General features: G+C 62.1%; 2 protein-coding genes across 8 annotated transcripts; both read left to right on the top strand.

Annotated features, from left to right (window-relative positions):
- FAM3A (family with sequence similarity 3 member A) lies at positions 751-9,885 on the top strand. 2 transcript variants are annotated; one of them, XM_003360509.4, is made up of 10 exons: positions 751-1,175; positions 1,277-1,349; positions 3,994-4,107; positions 4,679-4,702; positions 7,243-7,366; positions 7,463-7,521; positions 7,740-7,790; positions 8,027-8,111; positions 8,188-8,314; positions 9,232-9,885. In XM_003360509.4, the coding sequence occupies exons 2-10, from the start codon at positions 1,337-1,339 to the stop codon at positions 9,325-9,327; spliced, it is 693 nt and encodes a 230-aa protein (XP_003360557.2). In that variant the 5' UTR covers positions 751-1,175; positions 1,277-1,336; the 3' UTR covers positions 9,328-9,885. The 2 variants fall into 2 exon arrangements, with proteins under 2 accessions (XP_003360557.2, XP_005674108.2); XM_005674051.3 differs by lacking the exon at positions 7,740-7,790.
- SLC10A3 (solute carrier family 10 member 3) lies at positions 11,878-15,742 on the top strand. 6 transcript variants are annotated; one of them, XM_013986576.2, is made up of 3 exons: positions 11,880-11,922; positions 13,942-14,436; positions 14,524-15,742. In XM_013986576.2, exons 2-3 carry the CDS (start codon positions 14,080-14,082, stop codon positions 15,511-15,513), a joined length of 1,347 nt encoding a protein of 448 aa, XP_013842030.1. In that variant the 5' UTR covers positions 11,880-11,922; positions 13,942-14,079; the 3' UTR covers positions 15,514-15,742. The 6 variants fall into 6 exon arrangements, with proteins under 6 accessions (XP_020936404.1, XP_013842030.1, XP_013842031.1 ...); XM_013986577.2 differs by lacking the exon at positions 11,880-11,922 and adding an exon at positions 11,974-12,066; XM_021080745.1 differs by having other exon boundaries at positions 11,878-11,922; positions 13,942-15,742.

The raw sequence follows: 15,966 nt of genomic DNA, 5'->3' as shown, positions 1-15,966 counted from the left end.
CTCAGCGGGTTAAGAATGCGACTAGTGGAGGTCCCATCATGGAGCAGTGGAAACGAATCCGGCTAGGAACCGGGAGGTTGAGGGTTTGATCCCTGGCCCCCCTCAGTAGGTTAAGGATCCGGGGCTGCCATGAGCTGTGGTGTAGGTCGCAGACACGGCTCCGATCTGGCATTGCTGTGGCTCTGGTGTAGGCCGGCGGCTACAGCTCCAATTAGCCCCCTAGCCTGGGCATCTCCATGTGCCGCGGGTGCGGCCCTAGAGAAGACAAAAATCATAATAAAAAGAATGCGGCTAGTATCCAGGGAGACGGGTCCAGGCGGCAGGGCTGGCCGCAGCTCTCCCGGTGCGCTGGGCGCTGCGCCCGGAGGCCCGAGGCGTTTCCCAGCGCGGCGTTTAGACGCCCCGCCATCCTCAGAGCGAGCGGGGAGCCTCCCTCTAGAAAGCAGGCGGCGAGGGCGTGTGTGTGGCAGGGCCGAGCCCGCTGGCCTGGTCGCCTTCCCGGTTCCCCGCCGGGCTCGTCTCTACCCCCACTTCTCTAAGAGGCACGTGGATTAACTCTGAAACAATTTCTCATCCTGCGCCCAGACCCACCCGCCCCTTCCGAGGCCTCAGAAAGCCGAGCGCGGGGCCCGAGCCTAGCCGCAGCCCTCAAAGCCGGGTCTGAGCCGAAACCTCGTGGGCGGGGCCGGGCCGGGCTCCTCCCCCTCAGCAGCACGCGACTGCGCGGGAGCGCGCGTCGGGGGCGGGGCCGGGCCGGGCCCTCCCACCGGGGGCCCGGCCGCCCAGCCCGGCCGACAGCGGAGGTGGCGCCCGTGGGCCGGGCTCCCGCCCCGGGGCCGCCATTGCCAGGCTTCTCGGGCCGCGCAGCGCAGCTCCCTGGCCTCGCCGCGCCGAGCGGAGCGGAGCGGCCGGCCTGACGGGGCTGCCCCCGACCGAGCTCGCCTCCCCCCGCGGTCAGGCACGTCCCCGGCCGGCCCAACCCGCGCCGCCGGCCGCCAGACCCAGAGGGGCGGCCTGAGCTCGGGGCCTCCCACGGGAGGGGCCCGCGTCCGAGGGAACCACTTCGACTTCCCAGCCCTCGGAGCTCCCGTGGGCACGACCGTGAGCCGACAGGTTCCAGAGGCCCCTCCGGTCCCGGCAAGGCTTCTCTCCGCGTTCCCGAGGAGCCTGGTCAGGTAGTGGAATGAACAAGTCCTTGCAGCGATCGCGCAGAGGCCACAGCACGGGCCCATCCCAGACCCCCGCCCCAACCTGCTCTTCTTTTGTTGCCCCCCAGAGCGCTCTGTCCCCAAACACTGCACCTGCCGGCGGCCCCAACCCAGCGGGAGAAGTGGACATGAGGTTGGCAGGTGGGTGGCTTGCACAGTGAACGAGAGGGACTTGGCAAGGAGAGCTCCTGAAGGCCCGGGTGTCCAGGGAGTTTTGTGTCTGGACGGGTCGGGGCCGAGCCGCTGGGGGGGACCTAAGGTTGGGTTTTGGAAATGGAGGCCTCTGCAGAAACACTCATTCTATGACCTTGAGCAGATCTTTTCATCTCCGAGGAGTGCACCTCCCCAAGCTGTGCGATGAGTAAGATGGTCGTTTTCTCCCAACTGGGAGAGAGGCTCCAGGGAGTCTGGGGCTGGGTGGAGAGGCGGTGGTCTCAGAGGACAAGCTGGCCAAAGCGGTCCTGGGGTTGCATGTGACCCCAGTGGCAGCCCTGCTCATGCCCAGACAAGTAAGATGAGGGGCTCGAGGAGGGATGGGTTGGGAGCGGATTTCATAGCTGCTAAGGTTGCCGCCTTATGAATGTGACCCTAGGGAAGCCGGCCCGTGAGTAACTGGCTGGGAAGGTGTGGCCGCGAGAGTGGTCAGGGCTGGGGCAGGAAAATCGAGTCACTGCTCTGCCAGGTGAGGGTTAATCCAAGGCCGGGGGCAGAGGAGAGTGTCAGCAGTGAGGGGAGCCTGGGGCAGGAGCCTGGGAAAGGCCAGCTTTTCAGGGGACAGTGGAGGTGAACCAAGCCAGCAGGCAAGAAGGACGAGGCGTGTCTGGGTGGGGCCCCAGGGCGCTGTCCATCCACAAGCCAGCCCAGCAGGGTTTGAGCCGGAGGCTGCAGAGCCAACTGAGAGGTCGAGGAAGATCAGGGCCAACAGGTAACCCGGGGCGCTGACACCAAGAAGGTCCCAGGTGGCTTTAGCAACAAGCTGTGTTGGCGGCAGGGTTGAGGAGCCGTGCGTGGCGGAGGCCGGGGTGCACTGCCCTGGGTCGGAGACTAGGCTTGCAAAGAGCCAGCACAGAGGCCTCTGGAGGAGCCGGCAGGGCAGGGAGGCCAGTGGCTGGCTGGGGGCGTGATTCTGAAGGAGGCCTTTCCCTCTGCATTTTCTCAGGACGGGAGGTGGTGGAAATAGAGGGGAAAGAGGGAGACAAAAAGAAACCTGATCTCCAAGTCCATGAGTTTGTTTCGTTCCTGTAGATGGGTTCCTTTGTGCCATATATGAGATTCTATTTATAAGTGATATCATGCGGTATTTGTCTTCTCTTTCTGACTTACTTCACATAGTATGAGAGTCTCTCATTCCATCCATGTTGCTGCCAACGGCATTATTTTGTTCTTTTTTATGGCTGAGTAGTATTCCATTGTGTATATGTACCACATCTTCTGAATCCATTCATCTGTCGATGGGCATTTAGGTTGTTCCCATGTCTTGGATATTGTGAATAGTGCTGCAATGAACATACATGTGCATGTATCTTTTTTTTTTTATTACTCAATGGATTTATTACATGTGTAGTTGTACAATGATCATCACCACCCAATTTTATAACATCTCCATCCCAGACCCCCAGCATCCCCCCATCCCCCAACCTCTCTCCTTTCAAAGTCTGTGAGTCAGTATCTGTCCTGCAAAGAAGTTCCGTCTGTCCTTTTTTCAGATGCCACAGGTCAGTGAAAGCATTTGATGGTGGTGTCTCATAATCTGGCTGACTTCACTTCGCATGATCATTTCTAGGTCCATCCATGTTGCTAAAAATGCCAGTCTTTCGTTCCTTTTAATGGCTGAGTAATATTCCACTGTGTGTATGTACCACCTCTTCTCGATCCGCTCCTCTGTCAGTGGGCACTTGGGTTGTTTCCATGTCTTGGCTGTTGGAAAGAGTGCTGCAGTGGACACTGGAGTCCATGTGTCTTTGCGAGTCATGGTTTTCTCTGGATAGATGCCCAGGAGTGGGACTGCCGGATCCAATGGCGGACTTAGGCAACAGATTTCTGCTCGCCAAGGGAGAGGGGGAGGGAGTGGGATGGATTGGGAGTTTGGGGTTCGTAGATGCAAACTGTCGCACACCGAATGGAGAAGAGTGAGACCCTGCTGTTTGGCACAGGGAGCTGTATCCGATCTCTTGTAATGGGACATGAGGGAGGACAAAGTGAAACAAGTGTATATATATATATATGTGTGTGTGAATATAATATATACATATGACTGCATCACGTTGCTGTACAGCAGAAATGACAGAACACTGTAACTTAACTGTAATTAAAAAAAATCTTAAGTAAAAGACGAAAAAGTAACCCGAGCAGGGCGGAGAGCCCGGCGTCCAGCTCGCAGCAGCTGAAGGGAGGACCGGCTGGTCTCGGAGAGGAGGGACCTCCCCCATCTCTGCAGGAGACAAGGGGACGGGATGGGGGGACTCGAATCTCTTGGGGCCTCCAAGGCAGGAAGCGAGGGGTTGCCGGCCCGTGGGGGCGCGAGAGGCCCCTGGAGCAGGGCGTCCTGCAAGGCCCTGGGCGCCGGCCGGGGAGAACCGAGCCCAGAGCCTTGGCGTTGGACTTGGCGTTCCTCCTCCGACCGCCGGGAGCCCCGGTCCCTCTCGCCCCCGTGGGAGCCACAGGTCCCACCGTCCTGGTCTCCAGTCACTGCTTCCTAAGCGGCTGGGGGCCCTGGGGGGCCCTGGGGTCCCGCGAGCGCTCGCAGGCCTCTGAGGGGGCCTCGCCCGTGTCTGAACTGCCCCAGGCCCCCTCCGCATCGTGGTCCTGGTCCTCTCCGTGGGCCTCACCTGGATCCTGGTGAGCATCCTCTTCGGCAGGCCTGGCAGTGGCTTTCCCCGCATCCAGCAGCTTTTTGCCAGTGAGTGTCCCCCCTGGGAAGGTCCCCGGGGCGGCCGCGGGGGCTGCAGGCGGAGGCTCCGGGCCGGGGTGGGGGACGGGGGCCTGGGTGTTCTGTCTCTTCCTGGGGGGACACCTCTAGCCGCCCTCAGTCTGCCTCCTGGCGTCCGGCCGGGCCTTCCCGACCGCCCAGCGGCTTCGGCTGGAAGCCCCCATCCCGGCGCGTTCGAATTCTCTGTGCATTCAGAGTCAGTGGGGCCCGAGGGAGGGGCAGGGGGCTCACTTGGGGAGGACACCCTGGTTGCCCCCTGCTGGCTTCCTGCCAGGGTCTGAGATGGGGAGGGCATCCTACCCCTCACTACGGGTGAGCTTCACCCAGCGCTTTTGGCAATTCTGATTGACCCTTTGCCTGGAGCAGAGCGCTTGGTCTCTGAACGTCATTCAGCCTTGAGCAGGAATGGACATGCCAAGGTCAGCCCGGCTGAGCCGCTGGCCCCTCCCCTTGACTTCATGGTCCATGGCCAGGCGCCCTGCTGCAGCCACTGGGAAACCTCCGCACGAACTATAACGGAAACAACTTTCTGTACCCACAGGCCCGGAGAACTCAGTGACTGCAGGTAAGGCCCCTGTCACCGCCCCGCTCCTCCCCTGTGCCCGGCCCTCTTCCCACTTTTGTGACCCCCTGCCTGTCCCCAGGCCTCCAGAGTGGCCATCAAAGGCCGCTGGAGCTGCTTGCAAGCTGTGAACCTAGAAAACAAGTTCCCTGCTTCCAGAATACGCTGGCGGGACGAGCACAGGCCACACATCCCCGTTCCCAAAGGGAGAACCAGGAAGCTGTGAGGGTCGTGTCGGCCCCAAGCAAGTCCAAAGCCCAGCCGAGCAGACACTGGTAGATTCCAAAGCATGAGAGGAATCCCGGGCCTTTTTTGGGGCGGTTGGCAGGCTCTGGAATGCAGGGGACGGTCCTACCCTCCCTCTGGGCCCCTGCCACCTCTGGCCTCTGCAGCCCCTGCCCTGCCCCTTTTACTGGGTCGTTCAGTCCCGGGTGATATCCAGGGCGCAAAAACCTTGGAACCTTGTCGATCGCCTGTGCAAATTCATGGGGGTCTAAGCTGTAGGACAGGAGGGCCCCCAGATCTTTCCTGGAGAACCTCATCTCTCTGTCCTGACTTCTGCAGCGTGGCTGAGCGGGTCCATGAGCACATATGCCTGCACTCTTTGTGCCCGCACTCTTTGTGTTCTCCCCGGGGACTGCTTTCTCGGCTCTTGCAGTATCATTAGGCTGAGAATTTTCCAGATCTTCAAGTTCGGGTTCCTTCATGCTTAATAAATCCTTTCTTTTCTTTATTTTTTGGTCTTTTTAGGGCCGCACCCGCGGCATATGGAGGTTCCCAGGCTGGGGGTCCAATCGGAGCTGCAGCTGGCAGCCTGCACCACAGCCACAGCCATGTGGGATCCGAGCCGCATCTGCGACCTACACCCCAGCTCACGGCAACGCCGGATCCTTAACCCACTGAGCGAGGCCGGGGATGGAACCTGCGTCCTCATGGACACTGGTCAGACTCATTTCCGTGGCGCCACGACGGGAGCTCCTTAATAAGTCCTTTCTCAGGTTACCTCCCTTCCCTCACGTGTTACCATGAGCAGCGAGGAGAAGCCACAGACCAAAGCCTCCAGACTTTGCTTGGAAATCTCCTCAGCTAAATCCCCACGTTCAGCATTCACAAGTCCTGCCTTCCACAAAACACTAGAACATGTTTTGGCCACGTTCTTGGCCACTTTCTGACGAGGACTGCAGTGTCCCATCGCATGTCCCCCGCTTCCGGCTGGGAGCTCCCCAGAAGCACCTTCAGCCTTCACGTTTCTAGCAGCATCCTAGGCGCGATGATGCATGTGTCCCCCGAGACAGCAGCGGCTCTCTCTCCTGCTCGGCGCTCCTTTCTGAGCCCTCCCCAGAAGCACCTACAGCGTCCGCATGTCTCTCAACAGTCTCTCAAGCCAACCTAGGCCTCTTCTAATACGCGCCTCAAAATCCTCCAACCTCTACCCATTATCCGGATCCAAAGCCATTTCCACATTCTTAGGGACTTGTTACAGCAGCACCCCACTTCCTGGTATCAAAATCTGTATCAGGGAGTGCCGTGGTGGCTCAGCGAGTAAAGAACCCGGCTAGTATCCTTGGGGATGTGGGTTCAATCCCAGGCCTTGCTCAGTGGGGTTAAGGATCTGGTGCATCTGTGGCTGTGGCATATTCAGCCCCTAGCCTGGGAACTTCCATATGCTGCAGGTGCAGCACTAAAAAAAATGAAGTAAAATTAAAAGCAAATTATGACTATTTAAAAAGAAAAACAAACGTATTATCAGTTTCCCGCCTTGGCCATAACAAACTGGCACAAGCTGCGCGGCTTAAACAAGGAACATGTATCCGCTGACGGTTCAGGAAGCTGGAAGTGTGACATCCACAGGTGCCAGAAGCCTGCACACACTCTAAAGGCTCCAGGGGAGGGCCCTTCCTGCCTCTTGCAGCTCTGGTGGCCCCAGGTGTCGCTTGGCTTGTGGCCACCCCCTCCCATCTCTACCTGTGGCTCCTCCTCCGAGTCTGTCTCCTCTTCTGTCTTCTAAGGACACGTGTCGTTAGACCCTGTTCCAGGATGATCTCATCTTAACACGTCCTCAGTGACCCTCTTTCCGAATAGGGTCACATTCTGAGGTCCTGGGCATTAGGATGTGAGTGCGCCTTTCGTGGGGACACAGCTCACCCTGTAACAGAGACCATGCTCCCCCCTGCCCCGCCTCTGCCTCTGTCCCCGGGGATCCAGTGCTCTCCACGGGGGGGCAGGGGGGGCCTCCCTCCCCGCCTGCGCCCTGTTTCTGGCGGGGCCAGCCTGGGCCGGCCCTCCTGCCTCCTTCCTCTTCTCCCGCCAGTGGCAGAAAAGCCTCCCTGGGCTTCCTGTCACCTTGCCCTGAAGCCGGCCCCAGCGGAGTGCCAAGCATCTATGGAAGAGGCCCGGGTCAGCCTGAGCCATGTCCCCTCCCCCTCCAGTCCCCTGGTCTGTGGTCACTCCTTCCTCTCCCTGGGCGGGTCCTGACCTCCTACGCTCAGATCTCCCGCACCCCAGAGCCAGGCCCATGGGTCACCCCTCCTGTCCCCACCCAGAGCCACGGGCCAGGAAGTACAAGTGCGGCCTGCCCCAGCCATGTCCTGAGGAGCACCTGGCCTTCCGCATGGTCAGCGGGGCTGCCAACGTCATTGGACCCAAGATCTGCCTGGAGGACAAGATGTGAGCTCCCTGGCGGGGCTGGGATGGGGAGGGCATGGGGTTCCGGGAGCTGGGCGAGGCAGAGCGGGCCGCTGGAGGGCGCTGTGCTCCCGCCAGGCTCATGAGCAGTGTCAAGGACAACGTGGGCCGTGGACTGAACGTCGCCCTGGTGAACGGTGAGTCCCCACCTCCTTCCGCGCCCCCGCTCCTCCAGGAACTCCGGGGGTGGGGGGGGATGCTGGCAAGGGGTCTGTGCGAGCTGAGGTCTCCCCAGAGGGGCGACCCAATGGACAAGAGTGTCCCGGGGAGCCCCTCAGGGCCTCAGATGCCGGGCAGAAGCTCCCCAACCTTGCGTGGCTCTCGGCAGCACCGTCCCTTCCTCCCTCTCGCCCAGGGGTAAGCGGAGAGCTCATTGAGGCCCGCGCCTTCGACATGTGGGCAGGCGGTGAGTGCGGCCCCGAAGGCGGCACTTCTCCCGAAGCGTGGCTCCCTCCGTCCGCGGGCCGGGGAGGGACAGCTGGACGGTCACGGGTCCCACGCTGGCCGCTCAGACCCGCTGTCCCTCCCGTCACGCAGCGGCCCTGATCGCGATGTCATTTCCTCGTTGGGAGAACAGGGCGGGTGGGGAAGGGGCGTCAGGGGTGCCTGATGTTCCTCGGTGAGTGGGACCTGTCCCCCCAGATGTCAACGACCTGCTGAAGTTTATTCGGCCGCTGCATGAAGGCACCCTGGTGTTTGTGGCCTCCTACGACGACCCCGCCACTAAGTAAGTTCTCGTCGAGGCCAGCCTCAGCCTCGCCCCGCCGCCGCGCCCGCTCACGTGCCTCCCTTCTGTGCGGCAGGATGAACGAAGAGACCAGGAAGCTGTTCAGTGACCTGGGCAGCAAGAACGTCAAGGACCTGGCCTTCCGGGACAGCTGGGTGTTTGTGGGGGCCAAGGGTGTGCAGAACAAGAGCCCCTTTGAGCAGGTATGGGCAGGGCCCGGCCCAGGGCAGCGTGCGCGCCCCTCCCGCCTGCATCCTCTGAGGCCCCCTTCTGTTCACGCCACAGCCTTCCCCGAGTGCTGCCCGGCTCCCTGCCCCCTTGGCGGCCCTGGCCCCTCGCTGTCTGTACAGGGAGGGCCGTAACGCCCATCGCCCCGTCTCAGGGATTTCACCCTAAAGAAGGCGAAGCTTTCACATGGGCAGCACTCGCAGCTAAGAAGCCACCCTCCCGTACGTCTTCAAGATGATCGGTCCTGGGAGTTCCCTGGTGGTCTAGTGGTTAGGATTTGGCACTTTCACCGCCACAGCCTGGCTTCAGTCTCTGGCCTGGGAACTGAGATCCCACATGAAGCCGCTGCAGGCCACAGCCAGAGAGAAAAAAGATGCTCGGTCCTGTCTGATCCCCTGACACCCAGAACCCCAGTTTGCACTCACGCCCTTCTCTCTGGCCAACTGTTCCTCCGAGGCCACACGTGTCAGGCTGTGTGCACGTGGCTGGTGAGCCCCCGGTGTTGTCCTCGTTCTCTGGAGCTTCCCAGCCCAGTTAACACCACGGTGCCCCCCAAGCCCTGCTCCCCGCAGCAGGACAAGGCAAACAAGGCAGTGGTTTCTGGAAGGCCCTGGCTGCCGAAAGCCCACCCTCCCCGCCCCCTCTGGCCTTGCTCTTCCCGCAGCTTCCAGCGTGGCTCCCCTCGGGCGGGGACACGCTCCCTCTTGACCGCCCAGTGTGTGCCTGGCCCACTCAGCCTCCCCGTGTCGCCTGTGGGGGGCAGGCTGGGACAGAGGGAACGATGCCCTGAGAGGACATGCTTGCTTGACACCAGCACAGGGGGTGGAGGGCTCTGTCTGTCCCCTATGCCCGAGGGCTGAGGCCGTGCCCTCCCGCTCCTGCCGCCCCGCAGCACGTGAAGAACAGCAGGCACACCAATAAGTACGAAGGCTGGCCCGAGGCGCTCGAGATGGAGGGCTGCATCCCGCGAAGGACCACAGCCAGCTAGCGACCGAGCCCGGGACAGCACGAGGGACGCAGCGTGTGCCCAGCCCGGGGAGGCCTGAGCCCACGCCCGGCCAGGAGCGTTCTCTTGCCCCGACACGTGGGGGCGCCAAGGCGGTGACCAGCGACCAGGCCCTGAGCTGTCGTGAGGGTGCACGGCCGCCGACCCTGTCGCGCCTGGTCAGGGGGCCCCAGGGACCCGTCCCCTTTTCCTAAAGCTGTCCCCCTGGTCAGCTCCGACCCAAGTCCCCAGCTCCTGCAGCCCCAAGCCTGGGAGCAGCCGCCTGGCAGCTTGGAGCCCTTCTAGCACCTCACCAGCCCAGAGTGGGTTCGCTCTTTCCGTGTGACTCGTGATGAGCCACACCTGGCGGCTCCGTCGGACATCTGCTGCCTCCAGCCTTGCTCCCCGCACAGAGGAGCGGCCACTTTGGAGCCGGGCCTGTCGGGTGGGGAGGCGGCGAGTCTGATCACAGTCACTAGCACGGTGGGTGGCAGCTCCTGCAGTTTGTCCGAGGGCCTGCTTTCTAGACGACCTCTCAATAAACTGGTGGCTCCAGTGGAATGAAGTGCATTCAGTGGGGAGTCGGTGGTGGTGCCATGGGGTGGGACATGTCCCAGAAGCCCAGCCGACCCGCCCCCACACCCTTCGCAGGCCACCTTTGTGTCCAGCCCTGCCACCCACCGGCCCCTCCGAGGCTGAGATGTGACTTGGGCGGTGGGCAGGGGGCTCCCAGGCTGGCACCCTGTAGTCTTGCTCGGGAAAGCTGGTCTTGACCTTTGGGGCTGTGGGAAACTCACTGAGCCCCTTGGATACAGCTCAGGCCTGCACAGATGGGCCAGGGGTTAGAAGCGGCCCAGGTGCCTCCCTCAACAGCAAGTGCGTCCCCCCAGCACTCAAATGCAGATGCCTTTGAAGTCCGGGCCGGTCACATGCGCTGCTTGGCCGTTCTCGCAAATGACAGTTATGTTTCCCTGCGTTGGGTGAGAAGCAGCCAGAAACTGAAGGGTTTGCTGGAAAAGCACATGGGAGCGCAGACATGGTCTAGGGTCAGATGACGGAGACTTGGTGGTTCGGACTTCCTAGATGGGGGGGGGGGGCTGGCACACTGCCAGGCAGCTCGGGCCATGGTAGGGGTGATGGGTTTACGAGTCCCTCCTCCAGGGGTTAAGTACTGCCAGAGCGCGAACAGAGCATCAAGAAATGACAGTATGTGAGGAGGGGGCAGAAGGGGGGGGCGGGACAGCCCAGGAGCAAAGGCCGTGCCACTGATACCGTGAGCCCAGAGGGCCAGGAAGCAGACGTGAGGAGGGCCCAGGTTATTGCCTGGGAGTCGGTGATCTGAGAAGCTGAAACCCATGACCCTGAACCAAAAGCTTTATGTATCTTCATTGGCTAATAGACTTTGTTTTTTAGGATCACAGCAAAGTTGAGCAGAAAGTACAGTTCCCAGGAGTTCCCATCGTGGAATCAGAGCTATAGCTGCTGGCCTACACCACAGCCACAGCAACACCGGATCCTTAACCCACTGAGGGAGGCCAGGGATCGAACCCACATCCTCATGGATACTAGTCAGATTTGTTTCCGCTGAGCCATGACGGGAACTCCTAAAATGCATTTAAATAAGTCAAAATTTAAAATATGTTTTTGGAGTTCCTTAGTGGCCTGTTGATTCGGCATTGTCATTGTGGTGTGGATTTGATCCTTGGCCCGGGATATCTGCATGCCTCAGGTGCAGCAAAAAAAATATGTGTGTGTGTGTGTGTATGAAATGTTTTTATTTACATTATGAATTATTATTTGAAAATTACATAAAATAAAGGTGCTCTGGGGTCTTTTTGGACATTCTCAACTTTGTGCTTTAGGCACCTCCTGGGTGTAAGTACTTGCAACTTTGGGCACCACTGGCCTCCATCACAGCCCAGACAAGAGGTTCTTCCAGAGCAGTGGGTGGCCACTGTCCCGCCGCCTGAGTGACTGCAGTTGCCCAGCAGCCTTTGGAAACATGCAAATCCCCTTCGATTCTACACTTGCTTACTCTCTTCTCGCAGCCATGTTCTACACCCTCACTGCCTTTGTGTCCTTCCTCACACCATCTGTTTACAGCCTTTTCCGTGAAGCCTCCAGACCTTCTTGGTGGCCCCAAATAGTTTTGACACAGCGTGGAATAGGCACTCGGTCAATGCTTCAACGAAGGAAGGTGGAACCAGGCCGAGCTTGGGTTCCGGAGTCCAGGTCGGATGGACCCAGCCCTCGGGCCACAGGGCTGGGTGCCCAGAGCAGGAATTGGGGCGAAACCCTGAACCCAGGCTCCTGCCACCAGCAACAGCCCCCGGGCATCCCAGCCCGGCTAACGGCTAAACCCATGCCCCACCGCCCCCAGAGGTCGCAGCGTGTTTGGGAATGACTGGGGTGCCCACCCAAAGCGAGTCGCCCCGGCGGCGACCACAGACGACTGAGACCCGAGGCTCGGCTGCCACATGAGACCACGCCCAGTTCCCACCAACCGCGCCCCGGAAGATGGCTGGGCCGGCGCGCGCACGCAACCCCGTCGCTTCCAGATACGTCACATCCGGTCGGGACCCGCCCCGGCTTCGGGAGGTGAGGGGGCCGCCGCGGGGTAGGCGGGGCGGGCGCGCGGGGCGGGGCTTCGTCGGGCTGGGGGCGGGGCCCCAGAGGGCCGAGCTCGCGGGCGTCCGCCGGCCCGGCAGGCGCCGGGGCCGAGCTTCGCGGCCGCGGAGGCAGGTGAGAGCCTCGGGCCGGGAAGGGCGGGCGGAAGGCGGATTCTGCTCCCGGCCGGGCTCCGTGTTCGCCCGCTCGGGCGGCCGGGCCCCGCGGGGAAGGGCCACCGCCGCGCGTCCGTGAGGCCTGGCGTGGCCGCGGGGCTTGGGAGTGGCTTGAGGGACCCCGGGACCGGCCGGGCGGGTCGCCGGCCTGCCGGCTTCGGGGCGGCAGCGTGCTCCTCCCTCGCTCCCTCCTCGGTTCTTGCCTGAGCCCTGATCGCGCCCGGAAAACTTCTGGACTCCCAGGTAGGGAGGAGCCCCGGCTGCGCACTGCCAGCTGCCCTGCCACCGAACACTCGGCCCGTGTAGAAAAAGCGGCCGGCCTGGGGTTCTCTCCCCTGCCTTGGGGTGCATCTCCTCAGACTCTCCAGCGCCTCAAGCAGAAACGTTGGGGATCTGGGCCAGACCCTTCACGCAGTGACTCAGTGACTCAAAACGGCCAGCCGTACTGGAAGGACAGGGTGGATGGCCCTTAGTCTCCTCTCCCTTCTGCACTTGTTCCCACCCGCCCGGCGCCTCAGCCCCGGGCGCCTTCGTCTTTTCCCGTGACTCCCTCCACTTTACTTCTCCTACTCCCTGTGGTTCTCGCGCCTCCCTCTGCGGCGGTGGGTCGCAAGGCTGGATCAAGGCCTCCAGGGTAAGTGACCCAGACTCCAAACCGGGCGAGGCCATGGCCTCCCAGGGTGGTAGACGGGGACTTCCTCAGGGATGAGCCTTTTGCTCGAGCGGCCCTCCACCACCTACTTCCCTGCTGCCCAGTCGCGGCTGAGGGGTGCGGCCGGGGCCCAGCCCGGGTAGGATCTAGAGCAGCAGGGGCCTCTCCCAAGACCAGGAGGGCACAGGGCATGAGTCAGTCAACACTTGTGATGAAAAATCACTGTGTCCTCATCCTGGTTGCCCCAGTTCCTGCAGGTGATGTGACAATAGGGTGCTGGCTGCCCACATTGCGAAGTGAAAGGAGACGAGGCTCCTCCTTGCCCCGAGGCACTAGAAACACTTGGGGTCTCACGGGGAGTTCCAGGCACGGGTAGGGGCACAAATGGGCGTGAGGAGGGGTCCCCGGACCCTGAGCAGAGGCTCTCAGATGTGGCACAGCGGCTCTGGGACTGCCCGGGGAGCGGGAGCTCTGGCAGAAGGAGGAAACTTCTCGGTGGACCTGTGGCCCTAGCCGATCGATCCCTTCCTGTTGCCCCTTCCAGCAGCTTCCCTGAGGAGAGGGGACTCGCGCCCTCGGGGAACCTCCCCATCTCCAGTCTCAGCAGGTGGCATAGGCCAGAGAGCCAAGTGTGGCAGCGCCATTCACGACCACGTGTCGCTGGTGGGCACCGTCCCACTGCCCACACCACCCCGCCTGCTGCTCTCTGCCTGGAAGATGACGCTCAGACGCCCTAACTCCCTCCCATCAGGCCTGTCTGTCAGCCCAGGGCAGTCTTGCTGAGATGTCACCCCGGTTGTGGTACTGCTGTGCCACAGCTGCGTCGTCAGGCAGATGGAGAACAGGCTAATGGTGGCAGGATTGGGGCTGGCTCTCCCATTTCCCTTGGTATCAGGGCATCTCTGAATGGTCACTGCTGGGCAAACCCAGGGAAGGCAGCACACAGCAGCAGCTGAACGGGAACGCTTACCTGTAGGCAGGCCCCCTGGGGGCGGGATGGGGCGCTGGAGGCAGTCGTGACCGGGGAGGGGACAGCCAGTGGCACTAGGTGCTCCCTCCCCCTCCCGAGCTCGCGGCAGGGGCCCTGCTGAGCCTCCCAGCAGTGGGCTTCCAGATGCCCATGCTGCCGGGCCAACAGCGGCTGGCCCTCACCAGCCACCTCCCTATCCCTTCTGTCCACAGGTAGAGCTCTACCATCCAGAAAGGCGGCACAGGGCCAGGCCTCGCCCATGGACCCTGCCCAGGACCACCTGCCAGCACCAGCGGGGCCGCGCTCCTGAGCCACCGGGGGCCTGGGCTCACTCTCCTTCCAGAGGAGCCATGGTGTCTAGGAGGGGCAGGGGCAGCCCCCTGTGGTGGCCTGGCCCGGGAGGGGGCGGTGGTCACACGGGCCCCGCAGGCGTGCTCGGGGCTGCCCTGCTGCTCGCCAGCCTGCCGTGGGGGGCCCAGGGAACAGCCGGTGCCCACCCCAGCGCGGCTCTGGGCCGGGCCGTGCCTCTGGCCAGGGGCCGCTACTTGAGCATCGGCGACGGCTCCGTGATGGAGTTTGAGTTCCCAGAGGAGAGCGAGGGCATCATCGTGATCTCAAGCCAGTACCCGGGCCGGGGCAACGGCACGGGGCCCGGCCCCGCGCTCCAGGTCACCTCCCTGGACACAGAGGTGCTGGCCATCAAGAATGTGAGTGCCATCACGTGGGGCGGGGGGGGGGGCTTCGTGGTGAGCATCCACTCAGGCCTGCCTGGCCTGGCCCCCCTCTACATCCAGCTCGTGGACCCCCACGAGGCCCCGCCCAAACTGATCGAGGAGCGGAGAGATTTCCGCATCAAGGTCTCGCCCGCCGAAGACCCCCCCGCCACCCTCGGCGCCGGCCTGGCTCACTTCTCGGAGAACCCCATCCTCTACCTGCTCCTGCCTCTCATCTTTGTCAACAAGTGCTCATTCGGGTGCAAAGTGGAGCTCGAGGTTCTGAAGGGGCTGCTGCAGAGCCCCCAGCCCATGCTGCTGGGCCTCCTGGGCCAGTTTCTGGTCATGCCCTTCTATGCTTTTCTGATGGCTAAGGTCTTCATGCTGCCCAAGGCCCTGGCTCTGGGCCTCATCCTCACCTGCTCGTCGCCCGGCGGCGGGGGGAGCTACCTCTTCAGCCTCCTCCTTGGAGGGGATGTCACCCTGGCCATCTCCATGACTTTCATCTCAACAGTGGCGGCCACCGGTTTCCTGCCGCTGTCCTCGGCCGTCTACAGCCGCCTGCTCAGCATCCACGAAACACTCCACGTGCCCATTTCCAAGATCCTGGGGACCCTGCTGTTCATCGCCATCCCCATAGCAGCAGGCGTGGTGATCAAGTCCAAGCTCCCCAAGTTCTCGCAGCTGCTGCTGCAGGTCATCAAGCCCTTCAGCTTTGTGCTGCTCCTGGGCGGCCTCTTCCTGGCCTACCGCATGGGGGTCTTCATCCTGGCAGGCGTCCGGCTGCCCATCGTGCTGGTGGGCCTCACGGTGCCCCTGGTGGGCCTCCTGGTGGGCTACTGCCTGGCCACGTGCCTGAAGCTCCCGGTGGCCCAGCGGCGGACAGTCAGCATTGAGGTTGGGGTGCAAAACAGCCTGCTGGCCTTAGCCATGCTGCAGCTGTCTCTCCGCCGCCTTCAAGCCGACTACGCCTCCCAGGCCCCCTTCATCGTGGCCCTGAGTGGCACCTCCGAGATGCTGGCCTTAGTCATCGGCCACTTCATCTATAGCAGCGTGTGCACAGTTCCCTGAGGCCCCTCGGGCCAGCTTTTGCCACCCCTAACCCAGCCTCCGCCCACTTGTCCCCACAGTTCTTGTGTACCAAAGGCCTTTAGTTCTCATGCACTATGCACTCAGAAAAATCCAGGCTTATTTTTTTTACTGGTTTTTTATTCTCCAGCTTTCAGTGCCAAAGAGGCCATGCTGAGTTAGGTAGGTGGGCACTGCCCAGAAAATATATTTCAATAAAAGAGAGAAGCAAGCTCGGGTCCCTTCCAGTCTTTGCCCTTTGAGGCCGGCCGGTGGGGCAAGGACGGATGCGGCTGGGTCGCTGGGTCGGCGGGGAAGGGGCGGAGGCCGGCTGGCTAACAGACTTTCGGCCCTCGGTCCCCACGCATCCCCTCCGAGGGGCGGGCCCCTCGCTTCTAGAAGGAGCAGCGGGCAGACGAGCGCCTGGCTCCCCCGCCTGCTTGCTCCCCAGCTCAG

The sequence above is a fragment of the Sus scrofa genome, chromosome X (assembly GCF_000003025.6).
Source record: "Sus scrofa isolate TJ Tabasco breed Duroc chromosome X, Sscrofa11.1, whole genome shotgun sequence".
NCBI classification, from domain to species: Eukaryota; Metazoa; Chordata; class Mammalia; order Artiodactyla; family Suidae; genus Sus; species Sus scrofa.
This window is presented reverse-complemented; position numbering and strand designations above follow the sequence as displayed.

What these genes read in the sequence shown, in the direction of transcription:
- SLC10A3 (XM_021080745.1), top strand. Translation starts at nt 14,080, where the DNA reads ATGGTGTCTAGGAGGGGCAGGGGCAGCCCCCTGTGGTGGCCTGGCCCG.
- FAM3A (XM_003360509.4), top strand. An exon ending in ATCTGCCTGGAGGACAAGAT is followed by an intron (nt 7,367 to 7,462) that starts GTGAGCTCCCTG and finishes TGCTCCCGCCAG; the next exon opens with GCTCATGAGCAGTGTCAAGG. An exon ending in ACAAGAGCCCCTTTGAGCAG is followed by an intron (nt 8,315 to 9,231) that starts GTATGGGCAGGG and finishes GCCGCCCCGCAG; the next exon opens with CACGTGAAGAACAGCAGGCA.